We start from the raw sequence: 14,907 nt of genomic DNA on the forward strand, positions 1-14,907 counted from the left end.
GCAAAACTCAAAAGGGCCATTATAGTTTCCATAAAATGAAGTCACCTTGATTTAATTGCCCCTTGCCAATACCCTGATTGATTAAAAACAATGCCCAAGTATGAAAAAGACTCTGTAAACTGAATGGTTGAACCCTCAATAATAATGTCACGGCAACACGTGGCCTTCTTCCTGATCTTCATGGCAAAGCTTTTGCCTATGTTGATTTTTAGACCAAGGTTTCGCATGTACTCAGCGAATTCATCCACCAAACGCTGCAGGGCAATGGGAGTGCAGGCCGTTAACACCACATCATCGGCGTAAAATAATGCTGGTATAGGCCGATGTCCCACCTGGGGTAAATCCACACATTTACTTGCCAGAGTATCCCCTACGCTGTTGCCCTAGAGTTTAAATAAGAAGGGGGCCATTATGCATCCCTGGCGCACCCCTCTTCCTATTTTAAATGGCTCAGTACAAGTACCATTGAGGCCATAACGTACTCTGCCTCTTCCTTGGGCGTACAGATCTCTAAGGAAGTTCACAATTTTGTCATCCACGTCCATATTGGCCACGATTTCCCATAACTTATTGTGCGGTACCAAATCAAAAGCAGAGGATAAATCAACAAAAACTAAAAACAAATTACCACCTTTCATGTGTACATATTTGCTGATTAATAGATCTAAATGTATTGCCTGCTCTACCGTTCCCAGCCCTGCCCTAAACCCGTACTGTAGGTCAGAGAGGATATTATTTGCTTCTGCCTAATCCTGTAGGTGTCCTAAAAGCATGCGGCCAGCAACCTAACAACTCAATTACAATAAGGTCACTAGTAATGGGCGTTTACCGTAATTACATGCTTCTAGGCATTATGGACTGTCACAGAATAATTTTAAACTGAATGGTAGGATATACATGTTAAATCAAATACTGCTCTGAATTTGTCACAATATAATATTTTAAATGGAGGAATGACAGGTATGCAGATGCCCAATCAGCTTTCAGTTGCAAAATGGCAGATTGCCCCTAGATTCCGGAGTAAACACATTTGATACAATGATGCATAAAGGAGACACAGTATCTGAATGATCAAATGAACTATGTTATTAGTATATTAGCCTGAATTACCTTGAATGTCTGGATATTTTAGCAGAATCAAGAGCGCATGTTTCAGAGTTCGGTTCGCACCGTCTGAACCCGCAATGAACAAGCTCAAAACAGTGATGACCATATTCCTCTTTTGAAATTCTGTGGAAGGATTTTCTTTTTCCTTTGAGGGGAAACAAAAAATGCTTTTTGTTAAGGTGCTGTTTTGGTTAGATTAATATTCACGAAAGAAGACGAGCAAGAAAATGCATGTGAGTGGAAGCCCATGTATTGGGTAGTGTTTGCTAAATACAAAGAAAGCCCTACCCTTTTAAATCTGAAAAGCTTACTTTCACATATTTTTGTTCAAGCACAAAGAGGCAGGTAAAGAGGGAACAGAATTATTGGGTATGGTTTACCATTACTGTACGGTATTCCCACATATTTATAGAGCCAATATCTACCGCATCCGTCTTGCCAATTCCAGTCCTTATAAGTGGAGCAACGCCTCTGCTTGCAGACACCATTCACCCCGTCTAAAAAACGCTTCTAACTCGTACCCCTCCAAATATGATCGCCACAGGAAACCCTAGGCCTGTGACCCAAAAATGAGAGGTAAAGTAGGAGACTTCCTGAAATCACAAAGTAACAATCACTAAATGCAATTGTCCCTTTCTTTTCAGACAGGGAGAGGTGTGAACCTAGGACTGCGGCGAAGAAGTCTTGGGCCTAATTTAGAAGTCGGCAGAGGGGAACACTGTCCTCTGTATTACATCAAATTCTATCCTATGGCATAATACGACAGACAGGATTATACGTCTCTACATCACATTCTATCCTATGGGGATCATAATACGGCAGACAGGATATCCGTCATGTTTGTTTTGGTATTCTCTCCCTCCTCTTACTTCTAAATGAGGCCCCATGACTCGGAGTAAGGATGACTAATGTTAAGTAACCGGCTCATTACCCACCTCGCCTGTCTTCCTTGTCCCAATCCTTACAGTTGTAGTGTATACCTCAGTACTTCATAAACATAAAAAACACAACAGTGTAAACGCAGCACAGCAAAAAATGAAGATGTATTACACAATGTGTACAAGAAATACTTAGCTAATTAACTGTGGAAAATACAGCTGTATGTAAGGAAGAAGAAAAACTTTCCCCATTCTTAATCTATAGTGAGAAATGGAAGTGTGTGGGTATTCCCAGGTAGACGCAGCACAAATGTTTTTCAGAGAGAAGCCTTTGAAGGCTGTGCAGAAGGAAGTCATTCTCACAGCCATGAACATCCTTAGGTATAGACACTCCTGCTTTCTGATAAGGCAAATAAAATTAGGATTTCAATCCAAGTACCTATTGTTGTAGGAGTGGGATTATCGCCTTTCTTATCTAGGCTCAAAGTCAAGAAAAAAAAGTCTGCCTTTCTAAATGGAGTTTGTCTTTCAAGATAAATGGACAAGGACCTATGAAGTTCAAAAGATTATAAAAGGATTTCCTGATCCAAAGATTACAGAAAGGTAGGTATCACAATGTCCTGTGATTGATGAAAAGAAGTGAAGATGGGGGTGAATTATGGATCTGGTTACAAAACCGCTTTGTCACGAAACAAATTAATAAAAGGGTCATGACACAAGATAGTTCCAATTTACCCTCACCTACTCCCTGAAGTCATTACTACCTATACTTTCTTTCTCAACATTATGCACAATTTGCTGTGGCCTGTGGAGTCAAATGCTAACTTCAGATAAATGAAGGGTAAGTATACTTTAGTTGCTTAAGTGTTTTTGAAATATTGCAAACAACCAGAAAGATTAGTCTATTGAAACCATGCCTTTGTGAGGTGTTCTACCATAATATTGAAGTTGTATTACTGCCCTGTACTTCGGTTGACTCCATAATATAGACTAGCACCTTAGGTCCTCACTTCGATGTCAACCAGAAAGCATTCCGACTAACTCCTTGTCGGAATTGTTTCTGACCAACTCAGGTTCGGGGAGTCCGACCGACCGATTACAATGTTTACGATCACTGTTCAGTCAGACTCCCATTGACTTCAATAGGAGCATGTGTTCTGACCAACAGCACAGGCTCCCATTGAAGAAAGGGGTGGTTGCCGAAAACTGTGCACTCTGTCGAAGGCCCCCCATGGCGGCGGCCACACTGTGCATGTTTGCAAAGAGGGGTCCTATAGGTACCCCCGCGAGACTCAACCGGAGGCCTTAGGTGAAGGGGGCCTGTTACGGGCCCCCAAAGTTAGTTTCCGGCAGCCGTTCCTTGTCAGACAAACCGATTCAGAAAGGTGGTTAGAATCGGACATCGTAATGCGTTGGTCGGAAACGCTGTCCATAGACCTGTACGATTCTGCTCCAACTGACTCGGAGTCTCTGAATGGCAGTCGGAACCGAGTCAGACAGATTGAACGGTTACCTTCCATCGTAATCGGTCGGTAGGAAATTTTTTCGAGCCAGTCAGAAACAGGGGTACTGAGATGGGCTAGGTAAATCTGGATGCTGGTTGGAGCCTTTCCAACCCACATCGTAATGAGGCCTATATTGTCAATGTAAGTAGACATTGAGTTATGAATAGTAAATCTATTCTTTCCTTTAATGATATGTTGATAGTTAATATTGTGGGGTAAATAAATATGCAGGTTGATTATTTTGACCACAATATTGTGATATTTAACCATTTGTGAAAACCTGCTTGGCAAGAAGGCAAGGATTTCTCATTACACATCCATTTTTGCACCCTATCTAACATTCATTATCCTACTGTGAGCATGCACCCACACCTCCAGCTCATCGAGAATATGATAAATTGGTATAGAATCAGCTCTTGGGAACTGTCTATTCTTCTACATAAATATGGCTTTTAGAACCTTCTCCAGGCTAAATTAAATTATATATACTGACTGTTCATTTACCAGACAAGCTGCAACTACTTAACAATAGTGTTTACATTGTTCTCATTATAACACATTGAAGTGGGGAGCCTTGTCAGGTTTTTATGCAGGTGGCCTGCTTCCATAATGATTAAGTAATGGTCAATCAGACGTGAATACTGTTGTGACCATTGTGGACTGAATCCAGGAAACAGGAAGCAGGCAGAGCAGAGCAGCGCCGTGTGCACCGATAAGCGCAGCAGTTCTCTCACGGCGCAGGACATGAATACCTTTGTTACCATTGTGGGCCGGATCCAGGAAGCAGAAAGCAGGCAGAGCAGAGCGGGAGAGGAGAAGGAGGCAGATTCTCCAATGCCGTGCTCGCTGATAGGCATAGCAGTTCTCCCATGGTGCGGGCCCCACCCGGGTGAAGCCCGTGAAGCCCGTGCCCCCCAGAGCCCGGAGGAGGCTGGCCTGGGCCACCCCTCTTGGTTGGCAGAGCGGAGGATGGAGACTGGATTCTGTTTGCCTAGAGTGTCGGAGTGCAGCATTCTACCTCGGGGGAGTGGTCAACAAGCAAGCAAGTGCCTCATGCATACCAGCTTCAGGGACCTCACCATCATCTTTAATTTTCATCAAACCAGGTAGGAGGCTGACTTGGATGAAGTCAGGTGGAGGTTGGACTTGGTTTTTGCACGGGACATATTTCACATATTTAACAGGGAGTTTACTTGCCCGATCTCTGGTGCCTGCAATCCGGGTCCTACCAGCCTCCAGCTGACATTAATGGGAAAAAGTAAAGGGGTGATGGCAGGGGTACTGGCGTTACAAGGTACCAACATGGATGCATTCCTTGCAAGAGCATTGGGGATCATCGACAAGGAGCTCGAGCTTGTCGCTCGCCAGTTATCCCGTCCACCAGTACCCTGTTCTCAACCCAGTTCAGTCAACAACTGAAGGGAAAGTATAGCCCAGCCTGCTAGCCTAATAGGGCCTGTAGAGCTTGACACAAGCTCTCTCCTCCCAGGCTCGAGCATCACCTGGTCAGGGGCAGACGTAGATTCTGGCCTGGGGTGAGAGGCGGTCAGAACCTTAGTGCCAGACTCAGCACCTCCCCCGGATGATCTGGATACCTGTGACAAGAGGGTGGGTCCCCCCCCAATGTCAAGGAATGCTGGGTCAGGGAGAGACTTAGGAACTGAGCTAGGAAAGGGAGTCAAAAGGAAAGGCCTGTCGTTGGCGAGTAAATCAAAACGCCCATGGGCAGAGGGTTTGGCACATGGGGTAAACAATAGACTATCCAAGGATGATCTGGTGGTAACGATGGAAGGCTGTCTCGAGCCACTTCTGACAAACATGGACCGTAAATTAGACCGCATCTTTCAATGCTTAGCCCTAATAGAATTGGAGCTTCCAAAGCCACGACAGGATACGCCAGTAGGGGCATGACCTACCCCGAGCAGGCTAGGAGGAGGAGGAGAGCCTGGCCAGCGAGTAGATAACATGAGAGCACATCCCCACAGGCCCATTGGGGTCAATGGGCAGAGGACTCTACCAACCCAGAGAGATTTGTATGCTGGAGCACACCTTCTCTCTCGGCTGCCGACGGACTCAAACCCCTCGATAGCTGACCCCGGGTGTAATAGCAGGAACAAAAATCTCCTGTTCCAATCCCCAGACCTTTCCCAGGCCAGCAAACATCGCAGGGGGTGAACCTATGAGGGGGGCAGGGGCTTTCCAAGAGACACGGGCATCGATGCATATGGGGACATGCTAGATGTAGAGGTTACCGGCTCTTGATCTTTCCCCGGAGTCAATCCCATACGTAGTCGTTCTTGGTAATGTTCCGGTATTACCCAAAAGTTGTGCTGAAGCCTTTGAGCAATTAAAGAACAAAGTGCTACATTGGTTGTCTCGCAACATGATTCTGGGTCTAAGATTGGAGGGCCTTATCAATATGGTACGAAGAATCTCGTGGATCGGCAGGTCCAGTAAACACATGCGAGGAGACTGTGTTGTTATAAAGTTTGAATAGGCCACACATGGTAGATAGGGTCTTGCACGCTGTCGCCCAGAACAACTCCTGTGGCTTCGCCTCATACATTGTAGCCCTTTCAGTGGGCTAATTTTATGATACTGCTAGCAGAGCAAGACCAATCGGGGAAGGGAATGACTGGCCTTATCCAGCTCCTTTCGCGTACTTGCTGCCTTTTAGTCAGCCGACGACTCATGATATCCCCCTCACCAATCGATTTGCTTCTCCGGCCATCCTGTGCACCTGTGCTTAATTCATCGACAAGGTTCCGGTTCAGTCTTTATCCTCTTTTAACCGCGACTTTGCCAGGTCCCATGGGGAAATGAGACAGAAAGGCTTGTGAACTCTTGTTGTGGAACATTGCTGGGTTAACAAGCAAACTCAGTGATCCCATGTGGTGTGCTTTTATTATAGGTTTTGAGGTAATATGTCTCCAGGAGACATGGGCCCATACTAAAAGTACCTTTGTTGAGGGCTATAAAACCTTTTTTGCTCCTGCCACTCCCTCAAGGGCGGGAAGACACAAGTGTGGTCTGATCATGCCTGTCTCCCTGGCTGTTAATTGTCGTATGAAGGTGCTGCCAACAGACAAACCCTGTCTGCAGGCTCTGGTATTTTCACAGGGGTCCGATAAGCTATTGTTGGTGAACTTTAGCAATGCCACTGTTGCTGCCCCAGATGTCTGTAACATTACCAGGCTAGATTTCTTTAACAGCAGGACATCAAAGTTTAATTTTAATGGGTTTCGTAGGATTGCTGGGGATTTGAACCTTCACTCATGCGGGGACCCTTCTGTGTTAAATTCACCCAATACAGAATGTCCCCGGTGGGCACAAATTCATATTGAACATACCAAGCAGGGACAATCACTCAACGTTCTTGAGGAAGAATTGGACTTGACCATGGCAATGTATCAAGCAGATCAGACAAGGAGGCCTCCTGTCCCAACCTTCTCAGGGACGGGGTGTGTATCCTATATTGATTTTATTTATGTGTCTAGCTCTTTTTTCCCTTTCCTGATGCAGTTTTCAATTGAGGAGAGCATTTAAAGTGATCATAACCCCCTTTGTGCTTCAGTCAGCTGGTTCCAGCACGGGGTTCACAGGAAGAATTGGTAATGGGGCCCCTTAAGGCTACACATCAGGGTAGAATGCCTAAGGTGGGCCCAGATCACTCCATACATTTTTACGAGTCCTTTGCTGTAAGCTGCAAAGGGGAACTGGATACTTGAGACAAAGGGCAGTAAGCACCATGGATCATCCTACATGCATTCAAGTTTATCTATTGTCCTATTGGGGATCTCTTAATGGTGTCACCTAGGGGCCGGAAAGAGCATGGCCCAAGATGATCCAACCGTACATGTTCAAGAGCAGCAAGGGAACTGAGGGCAGCATTACACACTAAACCTAGGGACAAAACCGCAGTGAAAGCATGTCGAAGACAATTTAAGTTAGTACTAGCAAGCTGCAAGGCCATCTTGAGGGATGGTACAAAAGGGGATGGTGATGGACGGAGCATCAGAACCAATCAAACACTCACACCCAGTCAACAGATCTGGGTTTGATCCATCACCGTTCTTTAGCCCACTCTGCCACCCCAGTTCAGACATGGCCATATGCAAATCAGTCTGACCCTGTGCCTCATGGGAACAGTCCAGCCCGAACTGCCAAGCCATGCCTTCCCTGGACCGGAAACAAGCTTCCTAGGACCGGTTTCTGGCATTTCAGCCGTCTTCAGCCAGGCTTGCTTGAATCCAGTGGCAAAGTGAGCAAGGGACTCACGTCTGAGCATACCCTGCCAACTTATGGCGAACAAAGCGGTACAAAAGGGGATGGTGATGGACGGAGCATCAGAACCAATCAAACACTCACACCCAGTCAACAGATCTGGGTTTGATCCATCACCGTTCTTTAGCCCACTCTGCCACCCCAGTTCAGACATGGCCATATGCAAATCAGTCTGACCCTGTGCCTCATGGGAACAGTCCAGCCCGAACTGCCAAGCCATGCCTTCCCTGGACCGGAAACAAGCTTCCTAGGACCGGTTTCTGGCATTTCAGCCGTCTTCAGCCAGGCTTGCTTGAATCCAGTGGCAAAGTGAGCAAGGGACTCACGTCTGAGCATACCCTGCCAACTTATGGCGAACAAAGCGGTACAAAAGGGGATGGTGATGGACGGAGCATCAGAACCAATCAAACACTCACACCCAGTCAACAGATCTGGGTTTGATCCATCACCGTTCTTTAGCCCACTCTGCCACCCCAGTTCAGACATGGCCATATGCAAATCAGTCTGACCCTGTGCCTCATGGGAACAGTCCAGCCCGAACTGCCAAGCCATGCCTTCCCTGGACCGGAAACAAGCTTCCTAGGACCGGTTTCTGGCATTTCAGCCGTCTTCAGCCAGGCTTGCTTGAATCCAGTGGCAAAGTGAGCAAGGGACTCACGTCTGAGCATACCCTGCCAACTTATGGCGAACAAAGCGGTACAAAAGGGGATGGTGATGGACGGAGCATCAGAACCAATCAAACACTCACACCCAGTCAACAGATCTGGGTTTGATCCATCACCGTTCTTTAGCCCACTCTGCCACCCCAGTTCAGACATGGCCATATGCAAATCAGTCTGACCCTGTGCCTCATGGGAACAGTCCAGCCCGAACTGCCAAGCCATGCCTTCCCTGGACCGGAAACAAGCTTCCTAGGACCGGTTTCTGGCATTTCAGCCGTCTTCAGCCAGGCTTGCTTGAATCCAGTGGCAAAGTGAGCAAGGGACTCACGTCTGAGCATACCCTGCCAACTTATGGCGAACAAAGCGGTACAAAAGGGGATGGTGATGGACGGAGCATCAGAACCAATCAAACACTCACACCCAGTCAACAGATCTGGGTTTGATCCATCACCGTTCTTTAGCCCACTCTGCCACCCCAGTTCAGACATGGCCATATGCAAATCAGTCTGACCCTGTGCCTCATGGGAACAGTCCAGCCCGAACTGCCAAGCCATGCCTTCCCTGGACCGGAAACAAGCTTCCTAGGACCGGTTTCTGGCATTTCAGCCGTCTTCAGCCAGGCTTGCTTGAATCCAGTGGCAAAGTGAGCAAGGGACTCACGTCTGAGCATACCCTGCCAACTTATGGCGAACAAAGCGGTACAAAAGGGGATGGTGATGGACGGAGCATCAGAACCAATCAAACACTCACACCCAGTCAACAGATCTGGGTTTGATCCATCACCGTTCTTTAGCCCACTCTGCCACCCCAGTTCAGACATGGCCATATGCAAATCAGTCTGACCCTGTGCCTCATGGGAACAGTCCAGCCCGAACTGCCAAGCCATGCCTTCCCTGGACCGGAAACAAGCTTCCTAGGACCGGTTTCTGGCATTTCAGCCGTCTTCAGCCAGGCTTGCTTGAATCCATGAAGCATTGACAAAGCTCACTGATGCCAACACCCTAAATAATAGTTAAACGTTCTGGAGCATAGTTAATAGCTAATTTTTGGCAGCAGATGCTGGCCAGCCACTTGATGCACACATAACTGAGGAGGAATGAGTTGGCTATTTTCAGGAAATATTAGTTAGTCAAGTAGAAACTAGGTTACCAGACAGCTGGGGGTAGCAAATACGGCTCTCGTCATTCATGCCGACGAGTACAGAAAAGGAATTGAGGGACTGACTAGAAATAAAGCCCATGGTCCTGATGGCATAACCCCTGAACTCTTTTTATCTAACCTCCAGCTCTGGGTGCCAGTCCTTACTTCCATCATTAATGCAGCTATTAGAGAAGCTCCACCCACCTCCTGGGCCACATCAACCATCATACCGATTCTTAGGAAAGGCAACAGGGATAGTACTTTTTGTTACAGGCCTATATCACTGTTGGATTCAAGGGTAAAGGTGGTTGGCCGTAACTGTTTGGATAGGCTAACGACTTGGGCTGATGAAAACAACACACTGTCAGATATCAAATTTGGCTCTCACCCGGGGAGGTCAACAGTGGACCATTGCCTTAATCTGTACCTGATCTTAAACAAATACACGGTTACACGACAAGGTACGGTCTACTTGGCCTTTATGGACCTGTCGTCGGCCTTCGACAGGATGAACAGAAGCAAATTATGGGAGACCCTTAAGTGTATGGGAGTAGATAACAACATCATCCTCTTTTTACAGGAGCTCCATAGTGACATCAAAGCGGTGGTTAGCTATACCAGTGGGGGGAACGTGACCAGTCAGTTTCCAATCCAGAGTGGGGCAGGTCAGGGATGTATATTGGCTCCTTCTTTCGTTTGGTCTATATATCAATAATTTGGAGAATGATCTGTTATATATCCAAGCGGATGTACCCCAGGTAGGCAGGCGTGACCTGCCAGTACTATTGTATGCTGATGGCGCAGTTCTTATGGCCCGGACGGCTAGGGGGTTGCAATCACTACTTAATTCCTTTGTGTCCTTCATGGAAGACACAGGACCTGTTAGTACATAACTCCAAGTCATATGTGATGTAGAAACCCTTTAATTTCAAGGTAGGGACTATCCCTGTTCCTAAGATCAGTGTCTTCACCTATTTAGGAGTTATGTTGAATGCCACGTTAAACTGGAGCTATTTAAAAAAAATAAGTAAACGTGGGCTCTCCTACGTGCCAACGCAGCCATCTTTAATTTTGCTGTAAAACTGGACAATAAGTGTACAAAACAGGGAGCGAACCCACCAAAGATATATAGAATTGCATCAGCTACTGCATATGCCCATTCCACCTCTTAATACAATAGCTGTGGTCTTAAGGTGGGTCCCACCAATGCTTTCTAATAAAAAGGGACGTTTTAAGAGAACCACGGCAGAAGAGGCGCACCATGATGACGCCCCCGCCGCAGGTGAGAGCAATTCTGTTCCATTTTCGGGTATAACACTGAATGTGAAACAATGGCCCGTTAGACGGCTCACTAGCTGGAGACGAGGCGTACGGGGACGATTAATTGGAACATGCGGCAATTCGCTTGATCCCTGACTGAAGGTAAGTGTCTAGCGGGGATAATATACATGGCTCCAAAGTGGCGAGGTGTATGTTAGGAGTGTAGAAGGAAGGATGGACATTATGCTTAACAAACTGCCTACGATGGATTTAATAGAGGGATATTGTCGTTTGAGACCGTTGTTTTAAAAAACGCGGTTGAACGTGTGAAGGAACAAAACAAACTACCCTAATTATTGGTGTGCGTTGATCGTTGTGACCTGCACCCTTTTCTTTCACTTTTTCCTTTCATTTGGAAAGAAGCGAGGGAGTTGGTAATTTTTGACCACATATCTAAAAGAGAGAGGTCACACTCCAACTCGGTATGAACACAGCATTGACGAATTATGATCCGCAAGACTGCTTTAGGTTTTTTCTTCACGCATAATAATAATACCTTTAATATCAAAAAATAGGAAGGCAACTTTGATAATAATGAATGTAACATGTTAGTATCGTAGGTGGATAAATCCACTTGCCATCCACGGAATACGACTGTAAATAATATACACCAGGCATCGCCCCTAGTCTTCTTTGATACATCCTCTTGGACCAGTAAAAAACATATATGAATCGGTCAAGGTAAGCGGGGGACCTGAATGCTTAGATCATATCAAGCCACCACATACTGGATTGGGCCTAGCTTTGATAAATTGTATGTGTTGTTCTCCCATTAGAATTTTATTTGTATATCTGATTCAACAAGAGTGGATCTAACGGACCATGTTAATCTTTAGACATGTTATAAGGATTGGCTACAATTCCATTCCCTTCTTTTCCACATAAACTCTAAAGTGGTACGTATCCTGATTGAAGAACATTTCCCTTTATCCTTACATTGATGTGATTGAATGCCGTAGTATGCTACATTGTAGGTGAATGAAAGATATATGGTTCCTACGTGATGCATTTGAATGATCAATTTAGATATGTATATTTCACATAAATATGGCTTGTTAAATGATGTCAATAGTTTGACCGACATATAGGGCTTTGTATGAATGGGTTGTCTGTTTGAACCCTTTAAATAATCGTTTGGACATCTTGATAACAAGCCTTGTTAATAAGGGACATGTGGGCAAAAAAATAAATTCTTGGCTCATATTGATCTTTGAATACAATTGCATGTTTTTGAAAACTCGGATGGAAGCACCTAATTTAAGTGACAGATAGGGGCCCGAATAAGCATTGGACACTGAATATGGGGGGATATTACGAGCCAAATTACTTGTATATTTATAAACACTGTGAAATATATCCGGGTTTGTGTTTTTTAATAAATTGTTTTGTTTTAATTAGGTTATAAATTTAATCAATACGGAGAGAGAAAATTATTGTTTTTGTCCTGATGAAGGTGGGACCTCAATAATTCTTTACCACCGAAACGCGTTGACGCCTGTTCTTTCAGATTTGGTTATATCCAGGAACTACCCCATGTCTAATTTCATGATGAAATAATAGACTGATGGTGTTTTATGTATTGATTCTTGTTGAGAATAACCGTTCTTTGATGAATATAATGATTTCACACAGTGCTCTTTCTCTCAGGTTTTTTCTTTTACAAATGTTTTTTATATTTGAATATATGTATTTTATCATTGTTATTGTATTTTCTTGTTGACATTTTTTAATGTGATTATATTTTCTAATACATTTTGTATGCATTGTATGGATTGAAGTCTCTTATCTTTTTGTTACATGCGGTTGTTTTTTGGCTTCAAGTCTGGATCGATAATGATTTGACCTTAGGATTGATCAGTATAAATGTGGACATATGTTTGTATGATATAGTATTACACACTTGATGAAAGGTGGACTTTTATGTATATCCAAGAGATTCTTCTTTTTATACTAAACTGGGCAATAAACCTATCGGCGCCCTTTTGCAGATTTATAAATTTAGCTGTGTCCCTCAGGCATTATATGGCAGTGATATCTGTGGCTATGCTGCGCATGGGGAGCTCCAAATAGTGGAAAACAGGTTTTTGAGATGCTTATTATGTGTCCTGCAGGGTACAGCTACCTATATCGTTCATAGCAAACTGAGTGTGCCCTGTTTAACAGATTTGTTGTCTCGCCGCCCCTATATTATTGGATCAAAACATGGTTAAGCGACTGGGCTACCCTTAACAAAGGGATATTAAGGGACTGCCTAGCCCTCGCCAGCGCTCATCGTATTCCTTGGTTTAACTATATACAGGAAGGATTAAGGACGCTAGGCAGACCAGACCTCTTTTTGCACTCCTGATAATGTCTGTAGGAAAGTCCTACCTTGGGTAAAAGAGTCCTTCTTTAGACTGAAGATGCCGGAAAGAGAAGAATGTGAGCTAAGGAAGGCAAGTGTACGTAGACATAACCTTTTGAAAACGGTCCTTACTACAGAAACTTATCTCCTAGGGATTCCAAATTCACATGACCGCTTTTTATTGACTAGATGTTGACTGGACTTATTTTATCTTCTCCTTGCACATTACGGAGGGAGTAAAAAGGTTGAGATTTTGCTGCCTTGTGGCTGTAACAGTATATCTCCATAGAACACGCATATTTTTTTAATGTTTTGCAGCAATTACCAGGTACCTATGAAATCCTTCTTAATCCCAGTTTTAAAACAAGCCAATTATAATCAAGTTCGACCTGTTTTTACCTTTTTATTAATGCTTTCAGGGAGCACCATTTGTTTTCTCCTTAGTTTTTTAAAATATGCAGTAAGGCTCAGAGCGACCTGCAACTAACTTGTGTTCTGGAGTGATTTGTATTTTTTTTAAAACCTTTTACCTTATTTAAACTGTAATATTTATGTGTGTTGTGATGTATTTCCAACTTTTATAGTCTTCTCTCACAAAACCAAATAAAGTTCTTTTTGATTGACTGATTGATTGACTTCTCCTTCCTTTATGGCTGTAGGTAGTTTTTGCTGGAGCATCAGATTTTGTTTTACCCCTAGTATTTCTCAATAAACCCATCTTAATGTATTCAATCAGTCTTTTCTTTGCTAACTTTTCTGCAGCCGACTGCTTCCAGCTGCTTTCTGTAACCCTCTCCCTCCAAAGTCTGTAAATCAGGTACATAATTTCACCTTTCATCTTGTAGAAGATTAATAGAAAATCAGCAATTAACATGCACCCATTCTATAACATATCAATATAAGTGTTGTGGTTTGTATATGTGTATCAAATAAAAAATTGCACTCCCTCACCCTGCATTCTAATGGGACATAACATTTTTGACTTGGAGATTGAAAGCCTTGAGTAATGTCATTGAATATTTTGGTCAATCAAATCAGCAGAACTACAATGGATCTAGGCCTCTCTCTTCTCAGCCAAGGAACCACATGACATGAACCATGCACAATAAGGTAGGTCTAAAAGCTAAGTCGCAATTCATCAAATTTAGCAATAAAATATAATCAATTGTTTTTTCAATTTACTACAGATATCAGCTAGATTCCCAACTTACAGGAAAAGTGCCTACTTCACTTTGGTAAATCAATTCAGTAGCAATAAAATTGAAGTCACTAGTGTAGGTTAAGAGCTCATGTTGAAACCCTACGTTCTAGTTTTGAGTTTGGTAGCAAAAACATAAACGGTAAATATCCAAAGGAATAATTTTATTATTTAAATATTTTCATAGATAGTGCACCATTCTGACATGTATCAGCTAAATTGCTATTTAAACTGGTCTCATGTTCAGGCAGCCACATAACCAGGGCGGATGAAAAGAGATCCTAAATTTCAAACATCTCAAACACAATCTCCCTCACAGTAGTAAAAAGAATCCAGTTCAGGTCCTAACTTGAGAGGCTGATGGGCAAAGTGTATATTGCTCAATATTTTCAATTAAAGATAAAATATCCTCAGAAATTGCAACATTAAGATACAGAACCCTCAATGTAGTCTGCACCCTCGCCATTCA

General features: G+C 44.0%; 1 protein-coding gene across 2 annotated transcripts in view; it reads right to left on the bottom strand.

The window, feature by feature from the left end:
- LOC146798087 (cytochrome P450 2G1-like) overlaps positions 1-14,907 on the bottom strand; it is a 299,091-nt gene that overhangs the window by 77,937 nt on the left and 206,247 nt on the right. For both annotated transcript variants that reach the window (XM_085625307.1, XM_085625306.1), the window contains exon 6: positions 1,111-1,252. In XM_085625307.1, coding sequence (XP_085481433.1) covers positions 1,111-1,252 — 142 coding nt within the window. The remainder of the gene's footprint in view (positions 1-1,110; positions 1,253-14,907) is intronic.

This window comes from Triturus cristatus, chromosome 9 (genome assembly GCF_964204655.1).
Source record: "Triturus cristatus chromosome 9, aTriCri1.1, whole genome shotgun sequence".
NCBI classification, from domain to species: domain Eukaryota; kingdom Metazoa; phylum Chordata; class Amphibia; order Caudata; family Salamandridae; genus Triturus; species Triturus cristatus.